Source organism: Ambystoma mexicanum, chromosome 1q (assembly GCF_040938575.1).
Source record: "Ambystoma mexicanum isolate Mex_15411 chromosome 1q, UKY_AmexF1_1, whole genome shotgun sequence".
NCBI lineage: Eukaryota > Metazoa > Chordata > Amphibia > Caudata > Ambystomatidae > Ambystoma > Ambystoma mexicanum.
Window position 1 is genome coordinate 1,147,393,422 of NC_090922.1, and position 15,176 is coordinate 1,147,408,597.

The 15,176-nt window shown below is 43.6% G+C and overlaps 1 protein-coding gene across 1 annotated transcript in view; it reads right to left on the reverse strand.

Annotated features, from left to right (window-relative positions):
* LOC138522073 (pancreatic alpha-amylase-like) overlaps window positions 1-15,176 on the reverse strand; it is a 120,093-nt gene that overhangs the window by 20,192 nt on the left and 84,725 nt on the right. The window contains exons 4-7 of the mRNA XM_069635315.1: window positions 5,070-5,300; window positions 4,402-4,535; window positions 4,190-4,312; window positions 3,991-4,090 (exon numbers count right to left, since the gene is read on the reverse strand). Coding sequence (XP_069491416.1) covers window positions 3,991-4,090; window positions 4,190-4,312; window positions 4,402-4,535; window positions 5,070-5,300 — 588 coding nt within the window. The remainder of the gene's footprint in view (window positions 1-3,990; window positions 4,091-4,189; window positions 4,313-4,401; window positions 4,536-5,069; window positions 5,301-15,176) is intronic.

Sequence of the window (15,176 nt, forward strand, 5' to 3'; positions counted from 1 at the left end):
ACTAGGCGATAAGCGATCCCCAGCGCCACGCAGGAAGGGTGCACGTATAAAATACTTTGCATTTCCTTAAGAGCTTCTGATGGGCTAGAAAGAAAATACCCTTGGAAAATCGTTCCCCACTATGTTCTCAGCCTCATCCTAAAAACGGGAGGTATGAGTGTTCTATGGCAACCTGTATTCTACCAATAGAAGCAAGGGCAAAAGATTGTGGAACTCTATCAATACACTCAGGAGCTTCCAAGTCCCACATCAACAGGACCAGATATGACAGAGAACTAAGAGGATGACTTTCACATGAACCACTGATTCCATGACCCTCTTACAAGACAAGGATGACTAGTGCAGCTAAATTTGTATATGGTGGCATTACGTGTGGTAAAAATAACACGATTATATAAATACATAACTAGAAAACGACTACTGGAACCTTTCCTGCTTATTGGGGATTTGTTTTGTTCAGCGATTTTGACATTTTAGGCATTTGTTTTGTAACCACAGCAGTGTCAGTAATCTAGATGTTCCCAAACCTTTTATGGCAATTCTGTTATTGAAAAACCTGACTCCAAACAAGTTTACTTGGCCTTGTATTTGATGCATGATGGCAGTAAACCTGATGGGGCTAAAGTAATTTTAAGCTTGGTTGTGTATACCGCAAAGCAGGCATAGGCATTGCCTTCATTGGGTATGCCTCAGGGATAATAACATAACAAAAAACAACACCCGAACAAAGGGCTGTCGAAAACCAGGTATATGTCGTTACCCCCTTAGCCCCATGACTCCTAGAAATTATTTAAAAGACATTTTTAAAGAAAAGAGATGATTTTAACATGGTTGTGCTCTGGATGCCACACAATCCATTTCTTTTTAATTAAACAGTTGTAACTGTAGAGAGCAGGTTCACCCTGTGGCTACAGGGGCGTATTGGAGCAGTTGACAGAAGTTTAACATTACCCAGCTCTAGGATACTTTTTAAATCTAAAACAGAGGGGGGTCTGGGAAACTCTCTACCAGCACAAACACAGCCCATTGACTTGTTCTTGGGTGGATGGCCCCTGGGAGAGTCTCAACCAAGTCTTTAGCTCACTGTTCTTTTCACAGAGAAGACATTTCCCTGAATATCAGACTTTGTCCTGCCCAGGGGCAGTCCAGCACCGAAATGCTAGGCAATTCTCCTCTGAACAAGAGTACCACAGCAACTCCATACATGTGTTTCAGCCTTGTTGGGCATCATCAGTGAGGTGAAGCTGTGCATCTCTAAGAGCAGTAAGCAAGGGGTCCACGTCTGGATTCCCCTGGTAACTTAGTGTGAGACCCAAAGTTACTTGGAATGAAAAACAGAGGGGGGTTTTGCATAGCAAGTAACTTTGGGTCTCACCCTAAGTTACCAGGGGACTCCAGACATGGACCCCTTGCTCACTGCTCTTAGAGAGACAGAGCTTCACCTCACTGATGATGCCCAACTAGGCTGAAACACGTGTATGGGGTTGCTGTGGTACTCTTATTCAGAGGAGAATTGCCTAGCATTTCGGTGCTGGACTGCCCCTGGGCAGGACAAAGACTGATATGTGGGGATATTTCTTCTCTGTGAAAAGAACAGTGAGCTTAAGACTTGGTTGAGACTCTCACAGGGGCCATCTATGCAGACTATCCATTTAAAAACATGGCACTAGAATTTTGAATTATATATATGCATATGCCTGTACATGTTCTAGGGTCATCTGGGGTTATCACAGTAGTTCCTTTATGCCTATGACACAGTGACCTCCAGCTTGAAAACATTACAAAAAGGTAGAAGCTCTGGCTTACCTTTCACTTTTGTGTAATGGTTTGGGAGACTGTATCGCATAAAGTGCTTTCTCAGTGACTTTTAGGCACTGAGTGGTAAAGGCACTTCAGATTCTGTTTGCTGATTAACAATATAAGGTACTTCCTGTCGCACTCACCTTAACAACACAAGTGTTTGCAACATGCATTTAAGCAATAGCATGTTTCCTGAATCATGTTCCAACCTAAATATCAATCCAAGGAATGTCTCGATTGAGTAGATCTCACAGAACAACATTCTAAACAACAAATGTAGTTGCAAGAAAGTTCAGACAATTCTGGAACGTGTGTTCTTCATTGGACTTCCTGTTTGTTCAGCACGTGTCTCAGTTACCACTGCAACAGAAGTGTAACACTAGAAAAGTTTCTCTAGAATGTGATGCTTCAATAATCTAATGATGTTCAGCTCTACTTCGTGTCCTAGGAGAATTCACTCACTTATACCTGCAAGATCCCTGCTCACTTCCAGGAGCCCATTAACTCGGAACGTCCATAGGAAGCACAGAAGGTGGTCACAAACATACGTCCAGGGTGGATGTCACTTTTGTTGTGATGGGGAAAAATGTAACCACTATGAAGAGAATTCAGTTATTTGAAGGGGATTATACAGTGATTCCATTTTATCCTCTTTCATTTGTCAGTTGCATAAAGTCTGCTTTACGATTGCAGATTCCAACATGAAATGTTGAAGGTAAAGGCACAGTAGTAGGCAAAATATAATGGGGTTTAATAAATTGATATTGACTAACATCAAAGGGAAGTTCCATACCATTTTACCGTTGTCAATACATCAATACTTATGTGTAACACCTAGTGCTTAATTTTGTGAAAAAATAAGCGCCAGTGCTAAAATATGTTCTAGCACACCCATGACAAATAGGGATGATAGCTTCCCGCTCCCTGCTGCCACCATCCACGGCTACTCCCCTCAGTGTCAATATGTAGGGGGTTAAAATTGCAACTCTCACTGGTTCATTGGGGCTGATGGATGTACTATGTCAGATGTGCGATTTACGAATTCCAGTAATGTACTTTTTGTGTGTCAAATGTTTAAGTGGGTCTTTAAACACAATCAGTGTTAACATTTCCTCTGATTTTATAGGTGCTTCTTTGTAATTGGTTATTTATAACGCACCTAATAACCACAGGTTTCTAAGCGCGGACCCGGGGATGGAACCTGTGTTGCTCTGCATCGTCTTACTTTGCCCCTGAGCTATCCTACAGAGGCTGAAACTTTATCAGTTAAAATGATAAAGGTGCCAAAACACCATATCACAATTGAAATAAGTCTTAGAGAATAAGTGCCGGGGCTCAGAAATAAGTGCCAGGGCTGAGCCCTGGTAAACATCCCCACAAATTCGGCACTGGTATCACCTGGTGAAGGTAATCACTTTTAAAGGGGTGATTTCCATTTCTTAATACATCATTTCCATGAACTATTGGCAGACCAAAAGTTCTAGGTTTTCTTTATAAGCTTTGCAGCTGATAGCACAAGTAAGGCTACAAAGAACTTGCAAGACAAGATTAGAGTGGGGACTTTATTCTGTTAAATTAAATCTCAAAGAGCAAAATGTTATTATTTGAATCATATTATTATCAGCAATTAGTGGCATCACTATGAGCACCATAGTTGTGGCTGCCTATGTCACTGTTTTTAGAGAAGGCAATGGCCTGTTCCGAGAAATGGTTTTCTTTTCATTAACATGGGGTGCTCTGCATTTCCTTTACCAGAACTTTTTGATGTCTGTATCCATAGTAATTCATTTGTGAATCTAATAGTCCTCTCCAGATGGAAGTCAGGAGTAGGTCATGGATGCTTATAGTAATGTCTTTGTGAATTGGCCTGAATGTAATTTTACCACAGGGTTACACACTTTGTTTCGGGCCTGAAAACAGGTTGGCCTTTGAGCAGGTGTTCCATAAACAAGCAGTTCTGAAATGTCTGATTATAGGATAGCCAGATTTCTTTCCCTCTCCTAGTTTCTGGGAGTATCAACATTTGTGTGTTGACAATCTCAATGACAACTCGTTAAGCAAACAGATATATTAGAACACAGCTTTGGTGAATTTCGAGAAGGTCTTTCATATGTCAATTTGATATCAGATTGATTTCATAGGCAAATAAAAGCTTTTAGAGAAAAAAGATCAGAGTTTCAAACACCATACCTTTCCATTTACAAAGTTTCTTGGCCAGCGGAAACTTGACATCACGCGAGTAAACCCATATGGATGAGCAAGCATGAATCCAACTCCCATTTTGTACAACCTGAAGAAGCAAATGGAGAACTACCTTAAAATGAAATATTTCAAACACACAATAAATCCAGCTGGAAAATGTGTTCCAAAACAAAACTGGAGTTCGTACCGAGCATCAAAGAATGTGAGAATTGAAGCTCCACCAGCGCCATGTCCTCTCTGGTTGTCATGATTGTCGACAAAAACGAGAGCTCTGTCAGATGGCATGAAACCCCATCCTTCACCCCAATTCCTAGGGAAGACAGTGTATTAAATACTGAAACAACTGTAAAAAAGTGGTTTGTGTCAAGTTCAGCAAATTCAATCGAGTGTTTTCCTTACTTTAGGTAGCGCATTTTTTCCCCATTCCATTTACGAATGACGTTTCCCAATTTGGCACCATACTTGAATTCAGTCACTCTGCCGTTTCCAAAGTATTCACTGGAGGAAATTGCCTCTCCTCCAAGATCAATTACCTTAGAGAAATCATAAGAGTTTATGTTTCCCATAAATGGTAGAGACTGTTAAAAAGAAATGCCTAAATGCGCCTTCATCTATCAGAAAATGACAGAATTAATCACCATTCCGGATTCTGTTCTTTCATATTATTATTTGTGCCTTCTGACTTATCTTCATCTCCCCAAACTCACAAGACAGAATGTAATGTTACTACTATACCTTACATGAATTCCTCTTTTTGAACTGAAGAGGTTTTACATTGAATTGCTATTCCTATTATCTGAAACGTCCTACTTTTTTGTCAATGAGTTACTGTCCCTTTAGCATCCCTTTTTCTTGCTCTCAGCCTATTGTCCCATGTGTATGCACACTGAATTTAACACGATATTTAACCATGTTTAATAATGGCCAACAATTACCTTTACGATCTTGAAAAAATATAATTATGAAAAAAACATCATATGCCTAACTCTAACAAATAACAACCTATTTGTCACTAGTTGCATGTTAATTAATGTTTATAAAACTTGATAGTAAAGAGACCTGCTTACCTCCTGGAATATAAAAGGCTTTGTTCCAGCGGGAAACCATTTTGTGTTTAGATTCTGAAGTCTGTTTAAAATTGCCTTGATGTCACCAGGCCACATGTGTTTGGCCGCATCGAGCCTGAAGCCTGCCACGCCAATACTTATAAGATTGTTCAGGAAGTCTGCAATCTTGCCGCGAACATAATCTTTTTCCAGAGCCAGATCAAGGAGACTAACAAGGCGGCAATCTCGGACCTGTGAAAGTTTAAACAAATGTGAACAATGACTCCATTTGCATGCTTGGACTCGTTTCATAAGTATTCTTTTTAACATATGTTTATTGGGTTTTGCAAACAGAACAAAACATCAGATTAACGTGTGTTTTCATCCATATACACTGCCTTCCCCAAACCCTCCCCTCCGTTTCCAACTCAGCTATTCAGATATATCTACTATGATCAACCTCTCTGAGGGTGTTTCTGTATCAATTGTTTTCACCTCATAACCTTAATCTTAGACTTGACGATAATCACATTTCATGCTAATGTCCATTAGTTCGAGACTTCACAAGGGAAAATCGTCAGGCTGTGTTTATAGGTCATTGAGCAGTGTGCTCCATTGCAGTTTGAGAGCTTCTGAGTCCTCACTCATCCTTCGCTCATGTATTATTGCCTTTTCTGCTGCTACTCACTTCCATATATCTTGGCACCATTGACGCAGCAGAGGTCCTGTAGGACCCTTCCATGAGATTTCCATATGTTGCCATGACAAAACCAACAGAAAGGCTGCTATTGTGTGTGTGCGTTTCTGTTTTTTACCACCCAGGAGCACTCCCAATAAACACATTTTAGGTTTGCATTCTAATTGTCTTCCCAGTAAACTATTGATCCTGCTAGTTACTGCTTGCCAGTAGCCTTCTATTATTGGGAATTCCCAGACCATGTGCCAGAAGCCAGCAGCTTCCCCCTTGCATCTCGGGTATGCGTGTGTGATAGCCGTATTCATCATGTGAAACTTCTGGGACGTTATATAGACTTGGTGAAAGATATTAAATTGTATTAGATTAAAGCACGCATTTTGTGAAACTTAAGTGATTCTAGAGCATATCTTGGACTGTGTCTTTTCTTCAATGACTTCCCCTTAGTCCCGTTCTCATTTTCTTTAACTTTTAGGTGGGGCAATTTCTCAATGTCTTTTAGCACCACATATAACCTTATAACTGCATGTCATTTCGTTCCTATGGTTAAGAAGTATGGTTAAGAATGAAGGACTGGGGCAGCCAGGCGTTCGCCTAGTATGGAGGCCCATTTATTGACTAGGGTCTTGGTCAAACGTGCACAATTGAGAAATTGTCCCCTAGGGATTTGAAATGTTTGTGTGCAATCTGTGAAGCGGAGTAGCTTTCCTCCCTCAATCAGGTCCTCCATTGTGTGAAATCCCATGCGTGCGCCTCTGTTCGTACCTATGTCTTTAATCATTCTTACTACCTTGGGATCCGCTCTTTGATCATGTTTGGGCTGTAGCCTTCCCCCAGTTTTAGCTTGCTGCATGCTCATTTCCATACCTGCTGGACCACCTTTGTGGTGCACGTTGCCTGGAGTCTCTCTGTTTCCCCCAAGAGTGTTTCCAAACCAGTATAAGGTTGTGGGGGGTAACCCATAACCCAGTAAGATCCTATCTACTGCACCATCTCTAGTTTTCCATCTAGCTCTGTGTTGTAACTGAGAGGCTATATAGTATATCTCAAAGTCTGAGAGGTTAAGGCCTCCATCTGGTTGTCTCCTTCGAAGCATCCTCAGAGATACCCTGCTCAGTCCCCTGGTCCATAAGAATTCCAAAATGTTTCTGTCTAGTGTCTTGAAGAAGGGAGCCTGGTCAGTTACAGCATGTTAGTGGACAGGTATAATAGACTGGGCAGGACAACCAATTTGCAAACTGCTCTTTTCACCATAAGAGAAAGGGGTAGCTTCTTCCAGAATGTGATCCTATCCTCTCGGACTGATAATGTCCTACCCACATTGTATTGGAACATATCTGCTACATCATGATGCACCTGTACTCCCAGATATTTGAAGGAATCCATTTCCCAATGTATACCTACCTCAGGTAGGTCTTTCTGCAGTTTTCCTTTAACGATATCCAATGGAAACGCTACAGATTTTCTCATGCTTATTTGGAATCCCGACAGCCTACCTGTGCAATTTATCATATCTAGCATGGAAGGTATATGTAAGTTTGGAATATGTACATAAAGAAGAACGTCATCTGCACATAAAGTGATATCTTGAGTTTTACTATCCACCGTAATTCCCGCTTCTCAAACTGGGTACTGAAATATATTCACCCAGGGTTCTAATGTCAAGGCAAAGAGGATGGGAGAAAGGGGGCAGCGCTGCTGTGTGCCTTTTTTCAGCTGCCATCTAGGAGAAACCTCCCTTACCGCTTTTACCCTTGCTAGGGGGCTTTGGTACATTAGGCTTATCGATTTCTGCATGGTCAGGTCTATCCAGAATCTCGCTAATATCTGAAAAAGCCAATTCCACTTTATTGTGCCGAAAGCTTTGATGGCATCTGTAGGCAATACTGTGGCGTTAACACCCGATGCTGCAGGCCGGATCATGTGTTAAAGCCATTAGCACCCTGGGTTACCAAAGCGGCACCCGAGGGTTCTTAAATAAAACTGTTTTACTTTCTACAAAGGGATGCGCGTGTTGTCCCATTGTACAAGGGAAAATCCTTTACCAACATGGCCACCATGGAAAAAGAAGGGGGTGTTCCATACAGATCCCCGCTTCCTTTTTCAATGGCGGCCGTTCTGCGCAGAGAAGAAGGTGCGGCTGCGTTGTTGAGTGCCGATGTAGCAACAATAAGGTACGTTTGGGGGCGGGAGGGATACCAATAAAAAAAAGGTGGTTGGGGGAAGAAGGCAGCTGGGGAGCGCAGGCTTACACCGGCAGTTCAAGCCCGCGTTACTAGCTACCTGATTGGCTGGCTTCCCCCTGCCGGGTGCTAATGCTCGTTCGTCCTCCACTTTTTCTACCCTTTTGCTGATGTGTTGAAGGCGCCACAGATTCATTATCGTGTTTCTCCCTCCTACGAAACCACATTGATCATGACAAAATGTTTCACTAATCTATTGGCTAGCACTTTGTCCAGAACTTTTCCTTCTCCATTCAATAGGGAGATAGGGCCATTTGACTTGCATCTCTCTGAGTCTTTCCCAGGTCTCAACAGCACCACAGTTATTGCCTCTCTCATGGATTCTGGCAGGATTCCTTTCTGGAAAGCTGTGTCATATAGTAGCTTCAATTTAGGGACCAAGAGATAAGCATCTGTTGTATAAAGTTCTACTGGGAGGCCTTACCCCTGGTGATTTCCCTATCCCTAAAGAGTCAATTGCCGCTCTTTTTCCCCCTTCCGTCACTGGGCCTTCTATTTCCTCTCTGGCTATTGCCATCAGTCTTGGTAGACGGGCTTGATCCAAAATTTCCATCACATACTGTCTCTCAGGTGGACCCTCTATATAGATCCATATAGTACTGCTGAAAAACACTATTAATCCCTGCCTGTGTCATAACCACGTCCCCTCCATCTGTGACGGTTTGGGTAATCATTTCCTTTGGTTCTTCCTTTCTGAGAAGCCAGGCTAATAACCGGCCCATCATATCCCCAACCCCATGAATCAGCTTAAGATATTGAGTAGTATAATCAAGTTTCACAATCCTTTCCTGCGCTTGAGCATTCAGTATGCGTTCCCACAACAGCTCCGCCCCAATGGGGAACCTTTGGCCAATTCCCCTCCCAATCTCCTTCTCCGGTCTTCCAAATCCTGCAAACAGGTTTTCAGTTTGGACCTCATCCCACGGGAAGTGGTTAGGCATGTCCCCGGGATGGTGACCTTAAATGTGTCCCAAATTATCCCATAGTCACCTATCGATTCTTCATTAAAAGTGAAATAGTCTGTGATGGTCTGACGTATGCTTTCCCTGTAAATATCATCCAGTAGCATTCCGCCATAAGTTTCCATGTGGATATTGTCCCACGTCCCCTGCCCCAAGTCATCATGGTTTTTAATAGTGTGTGGTCAGTTATCGTTTTCCCTATGATTAGTGAAGTGGTCTCTGCTTACCAGGACAAAATCTAGACGCGAATCAGTACCGCGGGGGTGAGAATAGAAGGAGTACCCTCTTTCATCTCCCCTTTGTTCCTGCCGCAGTTCAATTAGATCAAGGTCCGAAATGCTTTGCTTTTGAGATTTCATCGCCATTGATTTATGAGTTGCACTGGGTCCCGATCTGTCCAGCATTGGGTGTAAGGGGCAGTTGTGTCCTCCCGGTAGCCGTACCACCCCTAAAAAGTATGTGGCACTATCCACATTAGGGGCATAAGTATTTATTAGGTTTATCTTCCTTCCATTCAAGGTACCTAATAGGATAAGTGTTCTTCCTTCCTCGTCCTGAATAACTTTGGAGATTTGTATTGGGGGCCCTCTGGTTATCCATGTCAATACACCCCTGGAATATGATGATAAATGTGTACCATACACTGTTCGGCTTAAGCTTGTTTGAACTTTTTCCTCCCTTTGTAATACCCATCTTGCAGAGAGCCCACTATCTCCCTCCTCTTCTAAGCACGCCCCATTCCCTGCACATTCTAAGTTACTATAATCATACTCCCCATATCAGGTGCATAGCCCTTGCCCTGTGGTCTTCCTTCCATTCCCTTTCTTTAAGGCCTGATCATAGCATCTCTGGATTGTCCAACCCTGAATTGAAACCTTTGCCTTCTTCCCCCTTGCCCTAATGCTCTCCTCCCTCCACCCCCCATAACTTCCCAACAGTAAATTCAAGGTAAACAACTTGGGGCATCCCCCTTCAACTATTAGGGTGTGCAGTAACAAAACCTATAACATGTGGCTTGACGGCTGGTCATGCCCCCTCCTCCCCCGAGGGAAGGGAGATCAGCAGCCGACCTGCGTCTGAGGTGTGTCAGGACCTCTCCTCCATGTAAGAGAGGCTGTGCAACGTTCAAGGGTTGCTAATTACAAACAACTCATCTCTATAGATCCCTCAGTTGTTCCACTGCCACCCATCTTCAACCCTCTGGGGTCTCATGCAAATGACTTATCCCTGTGCTTGTGGTGTGTTTCGTGTCTGAAGTATGTACTGGTTGCACATTATTAACTCCTCTGTGGATTTATCCATGTCCATCTCCCTTTCTCTCTTTTCCTCCTCCACCTGTAGGGTGCCGTCTTCTGTCACTGTAATCCTCCCCACATCTGAGCTCTCTTTTCCACGGTCTCTCAATCCCAGGCCAGATTGGCTTCTAGGTTTCCATTATTCTGATAATGTGTTCTTCATTTGATTTACAGATGCTTTGGTGGACCAGCTCCCTACTGTTTCCCAGCAGTCCCATGCTTCCTCTGGGAGTTGCAGAACTAGTGTTTGTCAACTTGGATAATCTTTAATCTGGACCGGTAGAGCAGCATGTATCTGATATTGTGTTCTCTCAGTGTCCTTTTTATTTCCTCGAAGTTCTGCCTTTGTTGTTGTACCTGTTTTGTATAGTCAGGAAAGATCAACAAGGGACCAGTAGTTGCTTTAATTGGGCCATTCCTTCTGGCTAACTGAAGGATTGTGTCACAGTCTCTGTAGTTAAAGATTTGTACGACCACCACTTGAGGCCAGAGCAGGGCCCCTGTGAGTACGTTCCACCACAAACCACTTTGAGAAACCTTTAGAGTCTAGTATATTCTGCAGCCAGGTTTCCAGGAAGAACTCCTTTGAGTCGCCTTCTTCCCCCTCTAGAAGTCCAATTATGTGTAAGTTGTGCCCTCTGCACCCTCCACCCTCGCTTCCAAGGTGTTGGTCATTTGTATTAGCAAAGAGATTTTCTTCTTGAGCATTTCTATCTCCCCTTCGGCAGCTGTAACTTTGACATATGTCTCCTTTTGTTTTTTTCGGATCCCATGTGCATGCCTGCCCATAGTAAGTTCAGTTCTTTGCTGATGTTTCCAATCCTCAGTTCTACGGCCTACCGGGAATTCTGCACAGCTAGGAGGACTTCCACTATTTTATTCTCTAACTTGGTAGTGGATCTGACCGTTGGGTGGAGGATTCTCTATTGTTAGCGAGATGCGAACGCATCATTGGAATCGTGAACGTGTCAATTTACAATTGTCGTCCTCACATCTTGCGGCTATATCAACAGGTCAGTTATATGGATCACTTATCCATAATGCAGCCTCAGATCATTTTCTTACGTGTTATGATAGAGCGTCCATAATGCTCTGTCTGTAAGTGCCCAAACTCCACTTCAGTTGTATTCTCATTACCCGTGCATATAGTTAACAAAGGGGAGCAGGGGGGTCCTTTGGAGTATCGTTCGTGGTATTTTATGAAGGGGCCACGTCTAATAAGTTGCATTTGGGCAGAACAACGAATTTTATGGGGTGCCAGTGGTTACATAGAGCGGCTGTGAAGTTGCACGTTGGGACCTCTTTATGTACACTTCCCAGGATTGCTATCTCCGTCCTTGACTTCTACCCGGCTGGTTCTCCGCTGTGCTACCATCTAACTATAGGCCAGCTCCTCCACTCCGTGGTGTGTCAGGCCTGGGGTGGGCCGCGCTGTTCGCCCTGGTAGGAACTCACTGGGCCTCAGAGTATCTCAACTGGCATACTTTGTAAGCCCTATTTTCCACTGTCAGCATCTGGGGCTCCCCCAGAGCGGAGCCCATGTGTGCGTGGGGGTGGAGGTGTGTCCCCTTTTACATGTGGCTCCAGGCTCCCTCGACCACCCTCCAAGCGACTTTACCGACACGTATTCAGACTTCCTGCAGGTTGCTACTGCTGTTTCCTCGCCTCTCATGGAGCTCAGTCTGTGTATTCCTTTGTCGGATTCTATTCTGCCATCATGGATCACTTGTATGGGATGAAACCCTCTGTTGGTCCTCCCTCGCTAGATTGTTATACCCAGTCCTTGACTTCTACCCGGCTGGTCCTCCAGGGGCATGGTGCACTACCATCCCACTACAGGCCTGTTCCTCCCCTTTGTGGTGTGTCAGGCTTGGGGTGGCCCGCGCTGTTCCCCCTGGCAGGATCTCACTGGGCCTCAGAGGATCTCAACTGGCATACTTAGTCAGTCAGCCGTACTTTCAGCTGTCTGCATCTGTAGCCCCCCCAGAGCTGAGCTCATGTGTGCATGGGGGAGGAGGTATGTCCCTTCTTACCTGTGACTCCAGGCTCCCTCGACCACCCTCCAAGCGACTTTTCTGACACGTATACAGACTTCCTGTGGGTTGCCACTGCTGTTTCCTCGCCTCTCATGGAGCTCAGTCTGTGTATTCCTTTGCCGGATTCTATTCTGCCATCATGGATCACTTGTATGGGATGACACCCTCTGTTGGTACTCCCTCGCTGTGGATCTACACACCCATCCATGTGCAGCTCAGTGTCTTCAACCCAGACTGATCATGGCTGTAGGTCGCCTCGAGTGCTGGGTCCCAACATCAGGGTCTGTTCATCCCCTGAGACTGACAGTGGCATTTAGGAGTGCCATGTTGGGGCCTTCCAGTCAAGTGTCATCTCGGGCCCACCCTGCCTCTCCAAGTATTCCGGACTCTGCAGCACCTTGATTCAAGATTGGTACGCTGCTCGCATGATATCCACAGGATTACTGAGGATGTCTGCAGGATATCAGAATGACTATGAGTGCATGCTTCGCCTTGTGGCCACGCCCCCCTTGTGTCATAAGTATTTAAAGCTAGAACTGCATGTGGGATGTATGAACGAGCAATCCTACATATGTGTCAAGACTTCAACCAGGTAAACTGTATTAATCTGAAGCATTCAGGTCGATGGTTTTTCGCCCTTGCAAGAGTGCGCCTCTGTTTTGTTTCGAGGTAGGTTTTTCTATTTTTTTACAAACTTCTTCAAATCATAAAATACTGATGCTTTGATCAATCTTTAATTTGATAGATTTTCAAGAATATATTGCAAAGATTATTATTAAGTAGGCGTTGAATAGTCTCTATGGTTAGTACATCTTTCCTATATTGCATTTCATATTTTAATATCTCACCCTTTGTATTGTGCAATTTGTGATTTGTTTAAACATCTATTAATTATCTATTTGTAAACAGAAATGGTCAATTCACAGTGGTAAGGAATTACAAACCTGCATCATCAATCACTACCGTAATTCCGGAATTCACAATGAAAATGTATGTATGATTGAATCTACGAGTGATAAGTATTTACTGTATGCAAGGCAAAGAGCACACATTCACAGCGAAATAAAAGGAATCAGGGGCTGAGTCCAAAGGACCTGTACATCGTGCACCTGAACCTTACTTCATTTAAAAGTGCGTTTATAGGTCTGATGCAAACCAAGTCCTGTATGTTGGTGGTCTAAGCTAATATATATAGAGTAGGCACACGAAAAGTGAATCCCATACATGTAACAGTGACTTGCAAGCATGCAATGATGTACACGTGCATATATTGCGCATGTGAGGCTGAACTTCAGCTCTGTGCAAGTGGACACGCCAGGAGGATTTATTTATTTATTCACATTTGTAGAGCGCACAACAGCCCAGAGACATCGTGGCACTTGTTACAGTAGGTGATCATAGCTTAGTTACATAAAAAAACAAGAGACAATCATGATATGTACAAATAGTAGAGAGCAGATAGGAAGCAAGAGAATGGGGAGCAGGAAGGGATGGTAGGTGTAAGCAGTTAGTTGAAGAGAGTAGTCTTGAGATTTTTCCGGAAGGCATGTAGAAAGGATTCAGCTCTGAGTGCGGTAGGGAGCACATTCATTGATTGTCCTGGAGGGTTATGGGTGAGTAATATATCCACATTGGGTTCAAGAAATCTCCCCTTTTGTGGCTAAGGATGTTTGAGGGGCAAACCGAGAGGCTCTACTGGAATCCTTTGTTTTACTCTGAGGCAGCATTGGCGAAGCTCAATTAAATGCCAACAGGGTCCTATGGGGAACAAGGTAGCCAATAGGACATTTAAAAAACAAAACAAAATTGGCTTGGCTCTCCAAACTAAGATATGGGCCAAAAACTCTCTATTCCGAGAGCAACTGCAGTCCAGTACAAGGTCCATGCTTGTTCTGGTCAGAAAGCTACCTGCTTTCTTACTCATATTTATGCAGAAACTGTTTAAGCAGTAGGGAGAGTCCTAGGGCTGCTCCTGGGAGGGCTCATGAGATCGGGTGCCATTCCTTGGTCTCTGCTGTGTGCTCCATGACCTTGAATACCCCTCATGTATACCTCCTGGTGAGCTTGTTTATACTTAAACATGTCATTGGATTGTTTTGAATTCAGTCATGCTAATGTGTGGTCTTCCAGCTCACTAAATTGGATGACTTGTCGGAAATGTAACTTGGTTTTCGCAAAATGTGCAGCAATCACATCTCTTGCTAGACATAATGCAGAACCTATCAAGTGCAAAAACTATTAAAGTGATCGCCTTCGATACTTTATTTATTCCAAAAAGGCTATCCATTAAAATAAATTACCTTAAAGTAGGAATAAAGTTGGATTTGAGGTGATATGATATGATAGTTTATTTATATAGTGCCTATACACAATGCATTTCAAAGCGCTTCAAGGCACGGGGGGGAACAAAGAAGAATACAATGACATTCTTATATGGCCATGAACAACAATAATGTGAAATTAACTATCATACTGGGCCTGGCGACATTTCAGATAGTGCTGGGGGACAGACAATTATTGCTATCATACTAGGTCTAGGGACAATTCTGATAGAGTAAGTGCATAGAAAAAGGTAAGGGAGGGCCAGAGGAGAGAGGAGAAGGGGGAGGAAGAGGGAACAGAGAGTAAACAGTGAAAGAAGGGAGAGCAGAGGGGAGAGCGAATATAGTTGCAGAGGTCAGTAAAACACAAATGCTGCAGAGAAAAGAAAATGATGATGGGCACAGCGTGATACAGGGCCCCCATGCGCAGGAGTTGTGAAAGTGAAGCCCTGTTAGGGAGAATTCTCCAGAATGGCTAATTTCCATCACATACTGAGTTCGTCAGCAGCTTTGCTGGATTTATAGGATTTATTTTTTTGACCTGGTAAGAGTGTGAGCCTTTTTTTCCCACTCTTAC